This window comes from Bufo gargarizans, chromosome 10 (assembly GCF_014858855.1).
Source record: "Bufo gargarizans isolate SCDJY-AF-19 chromosome 10, ASM1485885v1, whole genome shotgun sequence".
NCBI classification, from domain to species: Eukaryota; Metazoa; Chordata; class Amphibia; order Anura; family Bufonidae; genus Bufo; species Bufo gargarizans.
The window spans coordinates 103,721,433-103,734,672 of record NC_058089.1 but is presented as its reverse complement, the minus strand read 5'-3'; the positions used below and the strand labels follow the sequence as shown (position 1 = coordinate 103,734,672).

At 43.5% G+C, this 13,240-nt stretch overlaps 1 protein-coding gene across 1 annotated transcript in view; it reads right to left on the bottom strand.

The window, feature by feature from the left end:
* Positions 1-13,240, bottom strand: part of ADAMTS18 (ADAM metallopeptidase with thrombospondin type 1 motif 18) — a 172,629-nt gene that overhangs the window by 34,176 nt on the left and 125,213 nt on the right. Inside the window, exons 6-11 of the mRNA XM_044269301.1 lie at positions 5,596-5,824; positions 5,315-5,505; positions 4,335-4,418; positions 3,144-3,303; positions 1,973-2,078; positions 175-312 (exon numbers count right to left, since the gene is read on the bottom strand). Coding sequence (XP_044125236.1) covers positions 175-312; positions 1,973-2,078; positions 3,144-3,303; positions 4,335-4,418; positions 5,315-5,505; positions 5,596-5,824 — 908 coding nt within the window. The remainder of the gene's footprint in view (positions 1-174; positions 313-1,972; positions 2,079-3,143; positions 3,304-4,334; positions 4,419-5,314; positions 5,506-5,595; positions 5,825-13,240) is intronic.

Sequence of the window (13,240 nt, the reverse complement as noted above, 5' to 3'; positions counted from 1 at the left end):
AGGCTTGGAACTGGCTTTGACAGAAGTGACAGATATAAGAACTAATAGTTGCCAGTTACGATCATACTGGAATTCGTAGAAGCTCCATTTTTCACATGTAAAATTAAAAAACCCAATGCACTAATTAAAAAAAAAAATACAGGCTGTGTATGTTTGTTAGACAGTCATCCTCACCTGAGGAACTCCTTCAGATACTGTCTACTGCAGGCGGACCAGGAAAACACACCATTGTTTCCAGATAAAGTGGGGGACATGATGTTGCCCTCGGTCTTTCTGCAAGGGTTCCCTTCTCCATCATGAACCATTCCAAAGCTAATAAAAAAATAAATAATAATCTTATTTCAATTAACTTTTTCATTCTCAAACAATCACCAACCATGCACAGCTGCAGTAAAACTGAGTAAAGGTGAAACAATAGTGAAGAAGGACCATCCAACTATCTTTTTAGGTTGTATTCAAGATGGGTACTTTCAATATCACAAAGAGGTAAAGTAAACAATCAAATGGGTACTCTCTTTGGTCTACAATATAGGAATGCTCAAGGTGACAGTGAAGAGGTATTCCATCCAGTGGATAAATACTAAAATAGTATCACCAGACCATTGTCCCCTCAACTGTAAAACCATGGCTAAGAGGGGTTTGAATGAAGCACCATTTCTTTTAGTGTATTGCTGCGCTCTTCAAAGTCTATGGCACTGATGGAAAAAACTGACTGGAGCAGCCATATGCATGCCTGACCACTGCTCCATTCAAACTCCCCCTAGATGTGGACTGGGCATCCTCATTTTGATGATTGGTGGGGATCACAGCTGTCAGATACCAACCGATCCAGCATTTTTCACCCATCTGCTATATAACTGATAAATTCTTTAGGCTGCAATACCCATTTAAAGGTGTTGTCCAACTGTTTTATACTCATCATTAGTGTTGAGCAAAGCAAAGCATTCAAAGCGGAATTTGGTCTGAAGTTTAGCAAAACTTCGATTCGCAACGAAGCCGAATTTCCTCGCGCTTTATCGTAACGAATCAGGTTTTCCTAAAATGTACGTGTTACAAAGTGAAAGTAAGAAGCCTGGAAATGTGATATCACCCATAATGCCGTGCAGGCAGCGAATCCGCAGGGAGCCATCACCTGTGATGTCACGGCCCTATAAAGCCCTCACCCCGTGCCGTCTCCGCCATTGTCATGTCAGCTGAGCATAGGGAGAGACATAGCAAATGTTCATGCTCTAGGGACAGTGTTGCTGCAATAGTCCAGCGGCCATGTTTGATCCATATGGTTTTAACCCTAATAATTTTAAAGCAAAATACCACTAATTTCATAGTAGGGAGGGATCCCGGACCTTATGGAGGGATCCACATGGGATTATGGTCATCTCTGTTGTGGATCAATCATTGCTTTGAGGAAGATTTACCCACCTCAATGCTGTGTACCATCTCTGGTACCATCACACAGGAGGACAGGGGCTGCTGCATATATTCTTGGAAAATTATGACCCTACACTGAGGATGTAATAGCCACCCCGTCCCTTTAATGATATTGCATTTCCTAATACATATCCACCCTAAAACTGGCATAAATACATTGATTATTCTACCCTCCTATAGATCTAACGCTGCACCTCTGCAATGTATTACAAAGATGTCTACCTGGGGCCACCACTAGGGGGAGTTTAGTGCATAGATATATAAATACAGATACCACTGACTGCAATGGAAACTGTAAAAAAAAATATCTTTGCACTGTGCTTATCCAAGTGACAGCTGAAAATGCAGTGTTTTCATACCAGGAACAAAAGAATGGGTTCAGGGTTTCTATTCCCCCCCCCCCCCCATTCCTCCCAGTCTTATGGTCTGCCTCCATGGAAGGTACACAACTGATGTTATTACAGAAGATGTATTAATGCACATGAATCTGATTATTACCAGTTATTTACTTGTACAGTAATTAATGTATAGGTAATGGACTTACTTGTGACCAGACTCATGAGCAATAGTAAATGCCAGACCTAAACCAGTGTCTTCATTAATGGTACAGCTGCGATATTTGCTGCACATGCCGTTAATCGGTGCAAAACCTGTCAAAATAGATTCAAATAAAGAAACCTGATCAACATTATGATTTGCTTGTGTAGTACCCCGGACCAAATTGCCATAGTGTATTGCATAATGTCTTTCTTTGTTTTATTTCTGCCCATAGCTACCACCAAGGGCTGGATGGCAAAGGTTGGCTAGGAACAGGACTAACCACCCTGTTCCTTCCCTCTTGGTAGGAGTGGACTAGTCCTGCTCCTTGCCAAGAGGAGGAGTTCCTGAGTAACCTCAGAGAGGAGAGGAAATAACCTGCAGAGCTCCTGCTCCTGTTACCAAATTCTCCAAAGAGAACTACTCTAATTGTCCTCAAGTGAAGCCTTGAGATTCCAGACAGGAGCATGAACTGCTACAACAGCCTCTCAGACACTGCTGTAAGGTGAGGGACCATAGCTAAAGCACCCATTACTAAGCCAGTACACCTTCTGGGCTTTACTGCAGCCATCCAACCTGCCTCCAGATTCTTTGCTGGTGCCAGAGAGAATTATACTTGGAGATTGCTGCTACTGTGTGTATTTACAGTTCTACGTTGTACTTAGTAAAAAAGACTTTGTTATTTTTAACTCTGGCCTCCTTTTTTAGTACTATATTTTCACTGTACTATATCCCTGAGGGAGTACACCCTGATAAAATACTTAATCACGGCTAGTGCCAATCCTATCCTCTATACCCGCTCCTCAGGTGGTCGTTGCACTTCTTCTGCAAAAGTATCACTTCAAAAATGTGTATTTTAATATACAAAAATATATGAAATATTGCTTGAATAAAAAATATATCACATTAACAACCTCTTTTAAAAAAAAAAAATTGTCCCTGTGCAACTAAAATGAAAAATTAAGGAAAGTAAAAAAACTTCCTAGCATTTTTTTCTAAATCTGTGCAGACCAGTGTGTATCCATAGTTACAGACTACACAGAAACTCCCTTGTAGTCTGCTACCAGGATCTTTTGCAAAGTTGCTTCACTTTCATTTCATTGGAATACAAAATTTTTTTTTCCAAAGGTAGACATAGCCAGTAGGCCAACATGTTATAGTTGCTCTGGAATATTTACCTAAAGTATCACAAGGTTCGTTTTTCCAAGAACAGATATCCAGTCCTGTCAACAAAATGGCGTGATCATGTCTTTTCCCATTCTTTCCCATAAGAGCAGATTGCCACTGACAAAAATTATTTAAGGTCTGATCGGCGTGGTGAGTGATCTTAAGCCCAGCCTGTAAAAAATTGGGAAAATAATTTATACATTGCTTTAGGAAAGACAAAAATAGTAGAGTTGAGCTTGAATTTTAGGGTTCATAATTAGAAAAGAGCGAATTTCGTAAATTCATTTTAGGTCCAATACACACAATATTGTCAGATTCTATTCAGGTCTGAATAAATTTGACCTGGCTCAAAAGTGACCTAATTTCTCTGAGAAGTTGTGTAGGAAACTTTGAGGTCTACTAGGACTGTATCCAAACCGCTTCAAGCTTTTTGAAGCCAATACAGTGATCCCCCAAGGTACAATGGTCTCAGGATACAATATTTTCAACTTAAAATGATCTTTTTTGACCCATCGTAAGTTGAAACTACTCAACATACAATGACTCAGATCTATCCAATGAAGGCCACTTCTCTGGTAACCTCGCTATATTAGTTGCCAGTTAGCAGCTATTCCTGACTGTTATATGTAATAACTAGTTTTATTTGTCTTAGTTATCTGCGTATTCTTCTTAAATCATCACTTGCTCTTATCTTGGATGACATTTTGGAGATTTGGAACCGATTTCTCAAGTTACAATGGTTTCAACATGCAATGGTGGTCCTGGAACCAATTAATTTTGTAACTTGAGGGACCACTGGTACATCATAAGTAATGTCAAAGTGACATACTGTATATGGCTATGGGTGAATGGATGGAAGCCATTTTATAAAGTACTGCATTGTCTGATTTTTTAAAGTAAAAAATGGTCCAAAAGTGATAACTTTTTGGATGGCAGATGCCCTCTTCTCGTCTTTTGATCTGAAAAATGGTGACCACCATTTTGAAGGACTTGTTTAAAACGAATCGCAAAATTTTAAGATTCAATAGAATCAGAAGTTTTATGGAAATCATAATGAATTTGATTTTAATTTAGAATCTATTTGCAAAACCATTATTATTATAAATTCATATTGCGAAAAAGGTCATTTAGTGAACTTGGCTAAAAAGATCAAGATCATGAGATATCTTCCTGTACAGTGATCATAAACAAAAGAAACTTACTGGTTCCTCTTCCAAAAGTAGAAGACTCACAACAACAATATTAATATCACTTCCAATGGTCCCATCCTTAAATAGACTAGATACCTAAACAGATATGAAAAAAACAAAAAGATAGTCATATATTGATACATACTTTCCTTGCGTGCCTATCCTTTGGACACTTTTATAACGGTCATCACACGTCCGTTTTAAGACCAATGGTAGTCTATGGGGTTATTCACATGGCAGTTTTTTTGACAGCCAGTGAATAACGTACGTCAAAAAATAGAACATGTTTTACCTTATCCTTTTTTCACTGACCGACTGCCCGTATACAATTGAATGGGTCCATTTCTAACACCTGTTTCTCCAAAAGGCATCAATGGAAAAAACATCTCTTAAAAATGGACAGTTTATCTATTTTTAACTGACTTATTTTTTTCACTTTCGTGTACATATAGCCTTGCTAGGATAATTTGTAGTTGGTTTGGATGATCAAATCTGTTAAAGTGACAGTCTAGTCAGCTCTTAAATGATAAATAAGTCAGTACCTATAGGTGATGCTTATTTGGTGTTGATTTTCCTCACTGCTTGCTCCTTGCCTGCTTTTTGGCTCAGCGCCATTAAGGCCAAAATGTGATCTGTGACTACAGTTTAGCTACAGTGGCTAAACGGAGTCTGAGGTAGACTGAGACACGCCCCCTCTCTTTTCATTGGTTCATACCGCTGTTTTCTCCCTCCCCCTCCAGCTCCGCATCCTCAGATTGGCTGCATTGTGTATATACAGTACACATCTATCACAGGCTGCATGAAGAGCTGATTTCTATGAGGCAGAGTCCAACTGCTAAATGCTCCTTCATAAAGGGAAGGTCTGGACATTAACTTTAATTTATCCTTTGAAAAGGCTTTATATGTAATACGTAGAGGGAACCCTGCACTGAGGGTGCATTAGATCCAAAATCATGTGGTATAGTAGTAAGTACAGAAAGCTGTTGGCTTACCATGTTCATCACTGTCAGTATGTAGGTGGTCACTCCTTCCTTGCCATGCTTCTCCACCATTTTTTTATCCGCAACTACAAGGGTTTCAACAACCAAACTCCCACTGTGCTGAGATTTTGCTGCCGAGCGCTTAGATCGTGACAGATGGACGTACTCATCTGCCTTTAATTTGGTGTTGTTTCTATTCATATCTAGAAAGAAAGGAATAGAAGGATAGCCATGTTATAGAAAAAGAGAGATAGATAATAGATAGATAGATAGATAGATAATTTTTTACTTACACTTTTTACGTCTTCCACAGAAATGTTGCTTTTGCACGTTTCCATGTGATTGGTTGGTAGAGCTGTCATATGGTTTTCCTGAGTGTAGTTTTACTTTACTTTCTGCTGATCGTTTATACAGTACATGGGGGTGGTGTCCTTCAGGAGAGGTAAAGTTGTGCGTTTCAGCAAGATGCTTCGGTATCGGTGATATAAAATACTCACTTGAACGTGTCCTTAAGAAACCTGACTGAAAACAAGAGATTTTATTAGTGTAGTTCATTAAATGACAAAGTGTCACGGTGTTGGTTTCGTTGTCAATCACAGGTGAGGGCTTTGGTTTTTGCCTCACCTGTGGTTGCCGCTGGCAAAAGTTTTTATGTGGCAGCATTGCAGCCTGAGTTGTTTCGTGGCTGCTTGCTGTGTGGTGCGTGCGGTTGCATCTGGCAACTTGTGTGTTTGGTGTGCACTTCCCATGTCTGGTGTGCACGGGGTTTATTTGCCTGTATTCCCCTTTAAGTTGCTGTCCTCCTTTCCCTGGTGGTGGAAGGGTTAACTCCCTTCCCAGTGTGTGTGTCACTGGGTGTGTCCGACTGTGGGGTGTGGCTTCTTGGCCTATAAAGTCTCACTGTTTTCTCAGGTCTGGAGGTTGCTTCAGCCATGCTTTGCTGGAGCAGCCTCCTGTATTTTCTACCTGCCAGTGAGAGCCACCCTGTGGTCAATAACCATTATGTCACATTTAAGTTTATGTCCAGTTATGTGTGATGTCTACTTGATGTTTCCTTGTGATTTTGTGCAGCTATGGATCTGGGTCCCTGTGTGCGGACGCGTTCTGAACTTCTCCTTGCCAGCACAGGGATCCAGTCAGCAAGGCTGTGGCAGGTAGGTGGAACTCCTTGTTCATCTGCCATATCCATAGAGCTGTTTATGTTCCCCCTTTTCCAGCAGCTTGGCCATTGAGACTCCTGCTCCTCCGTGCCTAGGAGGAGTAGGTTGTCTTACCCTGACTCCTAGCTAGGGACCGGACGGAGGGTAAGTCAGGGCTCCTAGGTTCCTGCGCTTGGGTCCTCCTACCTTTAAGGTCGGCCCATGCAGGTAGGAGTTAGGGTCAGGTTAGGGACGCTGTAGGAGGTGACCTGCTCCCTAATCCTGTTGTCCTGGCCGAGCAGCCATAACATCATCTGGCATCGCACGGCTTAGGATTTTCCCCCATCCTCAGCCGTGACACAAAGCTGCTCCAGTCCCCGATGCTCATCACACCGAAAAAGGCTAAGAAAGGCCCGCTCAGCCAATCACCTGGTGAGGCAGGTCACTCCATCTCTTCTATGTGTTATCTATATTCTATATCTACAATCATTGACAAAAAATACCGCACCCAGATAGCAATGCAGATCGCTGCAAAACTCAGTATGCAGTTAGGTCTCAGGCAGATATATATATGAATTACAGATGTGATCTGAGTAGACATTGGGTTTTGCCCCAAGAAGGAAAAAAAAGCTCTTCCCCCACTGCCCTATAAATTGTTCTCAGGAGGTCACTTTTGGGTAGAGTACCTCTTGGAGAGAGCTTGTTGACTGCTAGATATGTCTCTAGATATGTTGCCCTGTTGACAGACTTTAAAGGGGGCACGTCATTGGACTGATAGAAGCAGGATGGTTGCTATAACAAACTGCCCTCCATCTAGGTCATTCTGACCTAGCTGTTAGGAGATGTTGGGAGCAATGCTTACATAGGGCATGCACACAAGGCAAACAAGCTCCGGACAGCCCAGTCAGACCACTAGTAGAGAGGATCGCTTGATCCGTTCACCGATCCAGGTAGATGTGGCACTTTTGTCTCTCACTGGACCCTTTATAAGCACCTAGTAGAAGAAAACTTGGTGTCACAGCTCCCATTATGTGTCTTGCCATTGACAGCCAGCCACCGTCACCTTCGTTGGGCAGTTGTGGACTGCCATGGACTGGAGCCATAAAATCTTTAGCCATGAATCCAGGTTCTGTTTGGGATCCTAGGATGGTGGGGTTTAAGTATGGAGGCCTTGTGGTGAGCACTTTAATCCTACCTTTGCTGTGGAGCCACACACTGCCCCAACTGCTGGTGTGATGACCTGTGGAGCCATTGCATATAAGTCGGTCATCCCTAGTAGTGATACGAGGAACACCAACAGCCCAGTGATATGTGCAGGACATCCTGCAGCCACATGTGCTACCTCTCATGGAAAGGCTTTCAATTGGTATTTTTCAGCAGGATAATGCTCCCTCACACACAGCAAGGGTTTTCCAGGAATGTCTCCTCCAGATTACAACACTTCCTTGGCTGCCCGGTCACCAGATTTATCACAAATCGAGCAGTAATGGGACCAGCTGGGAAGCCAGCTTAGGCATCCTATGAATGTGTAGGATCTGAGGGCCCAGCTACAACGTCTATGGGCAAATGTGCTGCAGGATACCACACAAAACCTGTATGCCTCCATGCCCAACCGTATGTCAACTTGTATCCAGGCTAGAGGTGACAAAAAAGGTCCGAGAGCCTCCTTTCTATTCAGTTTTCCCCAATAAAATTCACCTTTCGCTCTAGTATTGTAATCACTTCCATCTATCATATTACATTCACACATAGAAAGGTTCATTCTTTTTCAACAACTACTTCTTGGTGTCTTATTTTATTTGTCAATGAACGTATCTATCTATATCTATCTGTCTATTTAAAACACAATCCACTAAAATCAGTACCAGAGTCACTTGGCCACTGTGCCCGCAATCGCCAAATGAACGTCCGGAATGTACAAGCAAACAAAAGACCACAGGATTGCAGGCTCCAAACTGTTTATTCAGTCATGTCCACCATACAAAAATGTGATGTATTAGCAGTACAAATGCTTTAAAAAGGCAGTCGTACTGCCGAAATGTTGCATTTTTGGATGGTGGACATGACTGTCTGAATACACGGTTTGGAATCTACAATCCTGTGGTTTTCTGTTTGCTTATCTATCTACCTATCTAAAATAAATAAAAAATCTACGACACTCCCACAGATGTTATTTAAAAGTAGTGTTATTTTATTTTTGTGGATTTTGGATCACCTCTACAGCCGCTGGCACACCGCAACTTTTCTGATCACTGTGCCGCTTTCATTACTATTTTCTTTCTATCTATCTATTGTAAGAAGGTACAAGGAATCATCGCGGATGATAGGTATGTGTCACGGAGGTTCCTGGCCTCGGTGGAGTAAGATCCAGTTTTTATGTGTCAGCAGCAGTTGCTGTGTGACACCTTGCTATCTAGTACGGCTGTAAATAGCTGATCCGGGACGGCTCTTACTGGGAGTAGTCAAAGTGCTGGGTGAGTGACTACTCCCCACGATCCAGGACGGGTTTTGACAGGCCTATAAAAAAACAGCCAGCAGTGTCAGGTGGATGGATTACTCCTCTCTGACATTGGAGCTGTGTAAAACTCTGCTGAGATCTGAAGCCTGTGTGTGGGCTGAAAGCTGAAGACACTGTGTCGGGCGAGCAGGCCGCCTAAAGCCTGCAGGTGGACTTTCTGAGGCTGAGCATTCAGCCGGGTGTAGATTAAACACCCAGGATCAAAGGTTAATATATTTTTTTTGTATGGACTGTTTTGGGTGTGAACTAACACCAATACTGAAAATGGACTGTCATACTGTGAACCTGCAACTAGTGTGAATAAACACTGCACTGTACAAACGTGTCTTTGCCTCTATACTGCACCCACTTGTCCTGTCTGCCAGAGCAAATCCCCACACTATCTGTCTGTCTACACTGAACAAAAATATAAACGCAACACTTTCGGTTTTGCTCCTATTTAGGCTACTTTCACATTTGCGTTCGGGGCTCCGCTTGTGAGTTCCGTTTGAAGGCTCTCACAAGCGGCCCCGAACGGATCCGTCCAGCCCTAATGCATTCTGAGTGGATGCGGATCCGCTCAGAATGCATCAGTATGGCTCCGTCTGTCCTCCGCTCCTCTCAGCAGGCGGACACCCGTTTGCATTGTAATGCAAACGGATCCGTTCTGAACGGATCTAAGCGTTTGCATTATAGGTGCGGATCCGTCTGTACAGATACCAGACGGATCCGCACCTAAACGCAGGTGTGAAAGTAGCCTTAGCATTAGCTGAACTCAAAAATCTAACATTTTCTACATACACAAAAGACCCATTGCTCTCAAATATTGTTCACAAATCTGTCTAAATCTGTGTTAGTGAGCACTTCTCCTTTGCCGAGATAATCCATCCCACCTCACAGGTGTAGCAAATCAAGGTGCTGATTAGACAGCATGAATATTGCACAGGTGTGCCTTAGACTGCCCACAATAAAAGACCACTCTGAAATGTGCAGTTTGATCACACAACACATTGCCACAGATGTTGCAACATTTGAGAGAGCAATTGGCATGCTGACTGCAGGAATGTCTACCTAGAGCTGTTGCCCGGCAATGAATGTTCATTTCTCTACCATAAGCAATCTCCAAAGGCGTTTCAGAGAATTTGACAGTACATCAAACCGGCCTCACAACCGCAGACCACGTGTAACCACACCAGCCCAGGACCTCCACATCCAGCATGTTCACCTCCATGATCGTCTGAGACCAGCCACCCGGACAGCTGCAGCAACAATCGGTTTGCATAACCAAAGAATTTCTGCACAAACTGTCAGAAACCTTCTCAGGGAAGCTCATCTGCATGCTCGTTGTCCTCATTGGAGTCTGGACCTGACTGCAGTTCTTCGTAACCGACTTGAGTGGGCAAATGCTCACATTCGATGGAGTCTGGCACGTTGGAGAGGCGTTCTGTTCATGATGAGTACTGGTTTTCACTGTTCAGAACAGAGGGCAGACAGCGTGTATGGCGTCGTGTGGGTGAGCGGTTTGCTGACGTCAACTGTTGTGGATCCGAGTGGCCCATGTTGGCGGGGGGTTATGGTATGGGCAGGTGTATGTTATGGACAACAAACACAGGTGCCTTTTATTGATGGCATTTTGAATGCACAGAGATACCATGACAAGATCCTGAGGTCCATTGTTGTGCCATTCATCCACGACCATCACCTCATGTTGCAGCATGATAATGCACGGCCCCATATTGCAAGGATCTGTACACAATTCCTGGAAGCTGAAAACATCACAGTTCTTGCATGGCCAGCATACTCACCGGACATGTCACCCATTTAGCATGCTTGGGATGCTCTGGATCGGCGTATATGACAGCGTGTTCCAGTTCCTGAAAATATTCTGCAACTTCGCACAGCCTATTGACTCCCCCCAGTAAGGCAAAACTGTGCACATTTCAGAGTGGTCTTTTATTGTGGGCAATCTAAGGCACACCTGTGCAATATTCATGCTGTCTAATCAGCACCTTGATATGCCACACCTGTGAGGTGGGATGGATTATCTCGGCAAAGGAGAAGTGCTCACTAACACAGATTTAGACAGATTTGTGAACAATATTTGAGAGTAATGGGTCTTTTGTGTCATGTAGAAAATGTTTCAGATCTTTGAGTTCAGCTCATGCAAAATGGGAGCAAAACCGAAAGTGTTGCGTTTATATATTTTTGTTCAGTGTATCTATCTATCTCTATTGATGTAATTATCTATCTACATTTGTTCTTGAAATAAAGATGGTCAATTTAGATGTCATTCTTTTCCCTTTGAAATTGAATTCCTTTTTCTATGGATTTAGTCAGTTTACAGCACTGAATTATTTGGCATGAAATCAAAATGCAACACTACACCACGTCATCTCTTAGATCTCTGGAACTGCTGTATTTGCTTAAGGCCTCTTGCACACGACTGTGTGCTGGCCGGGCCCATGCTGCGAACCGCAAATTGCGGTCCGCAATGCACGGGCACTGACCGTGGGGCAGCGACATGCGGATCGCGGACCCATTCACTTGAATGGGGTCCACGATCCGTCCGTTCCGCAAAAAGATCTATTTATTTGCGGAACAGAAGCATGGAATGGAACCCTACGGAAGCACTCCGTAGTGCTTCCGTGGGGTTCCGTTCCGTGCTTACGTTCCGCACCGCATCTCCGGATTTGCTGACCCATTCAAGTAGTGGTATGTCGCTAACTGGCATATCACTGCTGGGTCATGTGCCACTTGGGCACACGTCACCACTTAGGCCAGTTACCCTGGAAGTCTAGTGAAGGCAGCAGGGGGGCGAGAGCCCAGGGGCAGGGACCACATGACTATGGATTTCTCCACAGGTCCTATGACTAGGGGGCAGATAAAAAAAAAAAATCTGGATAATGCCTATAAGTAATGATGACCTATTCTTAGGATAGATCATCAATATTGTATCTCTGATCTCCGAGGGTGTACCCCATGGATGTGATATTGTTGACCTATCCCAATGATAGGCTATCAGTACTTAAAGGGGTTGTCTCACCTCATTAAAGGGGGTGTCCAGGTTCAGAGCTGAACCTGGAAAAATCCTTATTTTCACCCAGGCAGCCCCCCTGAGGCTAGAATCGGAGCATCTCTAAATTGCGCAGGGCAAGGCCTCTTTTGTTTATCATAACACACTGCCGGGCGAAAACCTTCCTCCCAGCAGTGTGTTCGGTGATGTCACTGGCTCTGATGGGTGGGCTTTAGTGCTGCCCTAGCTGTTTTACTGGCTAGGGCAGCACTAAATGCCACCCATCAGTGCCAGTGATGTCACCAGGCTTCCTGGCAGTCCCATGGAGAGCCCCGATACGCCACCGGATCTCCAAAAAAAATGCCTTTGCCCTGCGCTAAATCGCGCAGGACAAAGGAGAGCTTCGGAGCATGAACTGCTCCGATGCTCAAGTCAGTGGGGCTGCCGGGATGAAAATGGAGGTATATCCGGGTTCAGCTCTGACAACCCCTTTAAGTGATATTTATGTTGTTGTTTTTTTGTTTTTTTTTATATGCTGCTCATCTCTAGGGTCTGGGTTTGGGTCTACTCTAGAAGGAAAAAAAGCCAGCCTTTCTGGTGGTTGGGATATCGGGAGCGAGCACACATAGTCTCCTGCGCATGCACAGTAGCTCCACTTCCAGACCACCTCATATTGCCTGAAGCTTTACTCACCAACCACCTCCTATGTCCTATGGATTTTAATATAAAACAGCTCCAGTACAGGCACCTTGAAGCTGTTCTATACAGTCATGAGTATACCTGGGGATGTCGGGAGCACACATTATTCCTTGGCCGTGCCACCAAAGGAGGAGGGACCGCCCAAAAATAAAACTGCTCTGAATAGACGTCTTGACACCATTGGGGAAAGGCTGAACGCCTTAGTTGAGACAACCAACAGAATGGTGGTATAAACAGCCATTTTAAAAAATGCAACAAAAAGTATTTTCTTTTTCTTGTTTCTTGCAAACTGTGGTTTCTCTACAAACAATCCCATGTCCCCTGCCTACTCCTAGATAATACAACCCTTGATTAATGAAGGGTCTTGGTTACAACAGGCAACATTCTAGTAACTGGAAAATTCTATTTTTCAGTGAAAGTCATATGAAGCAGAGCAAGCCTTGTGAATGAACCTGACGCCACCTGGACTTTAAATTACCCTAGACAAGTTGAAACAAAGTACATCCTCGAAATGACTCTGTTTCACTAGCAACCTCCAGTCCTCCCTCATCCTGCTTTTCCAGCTTTAGGCACAGATACAGATTTGCTCG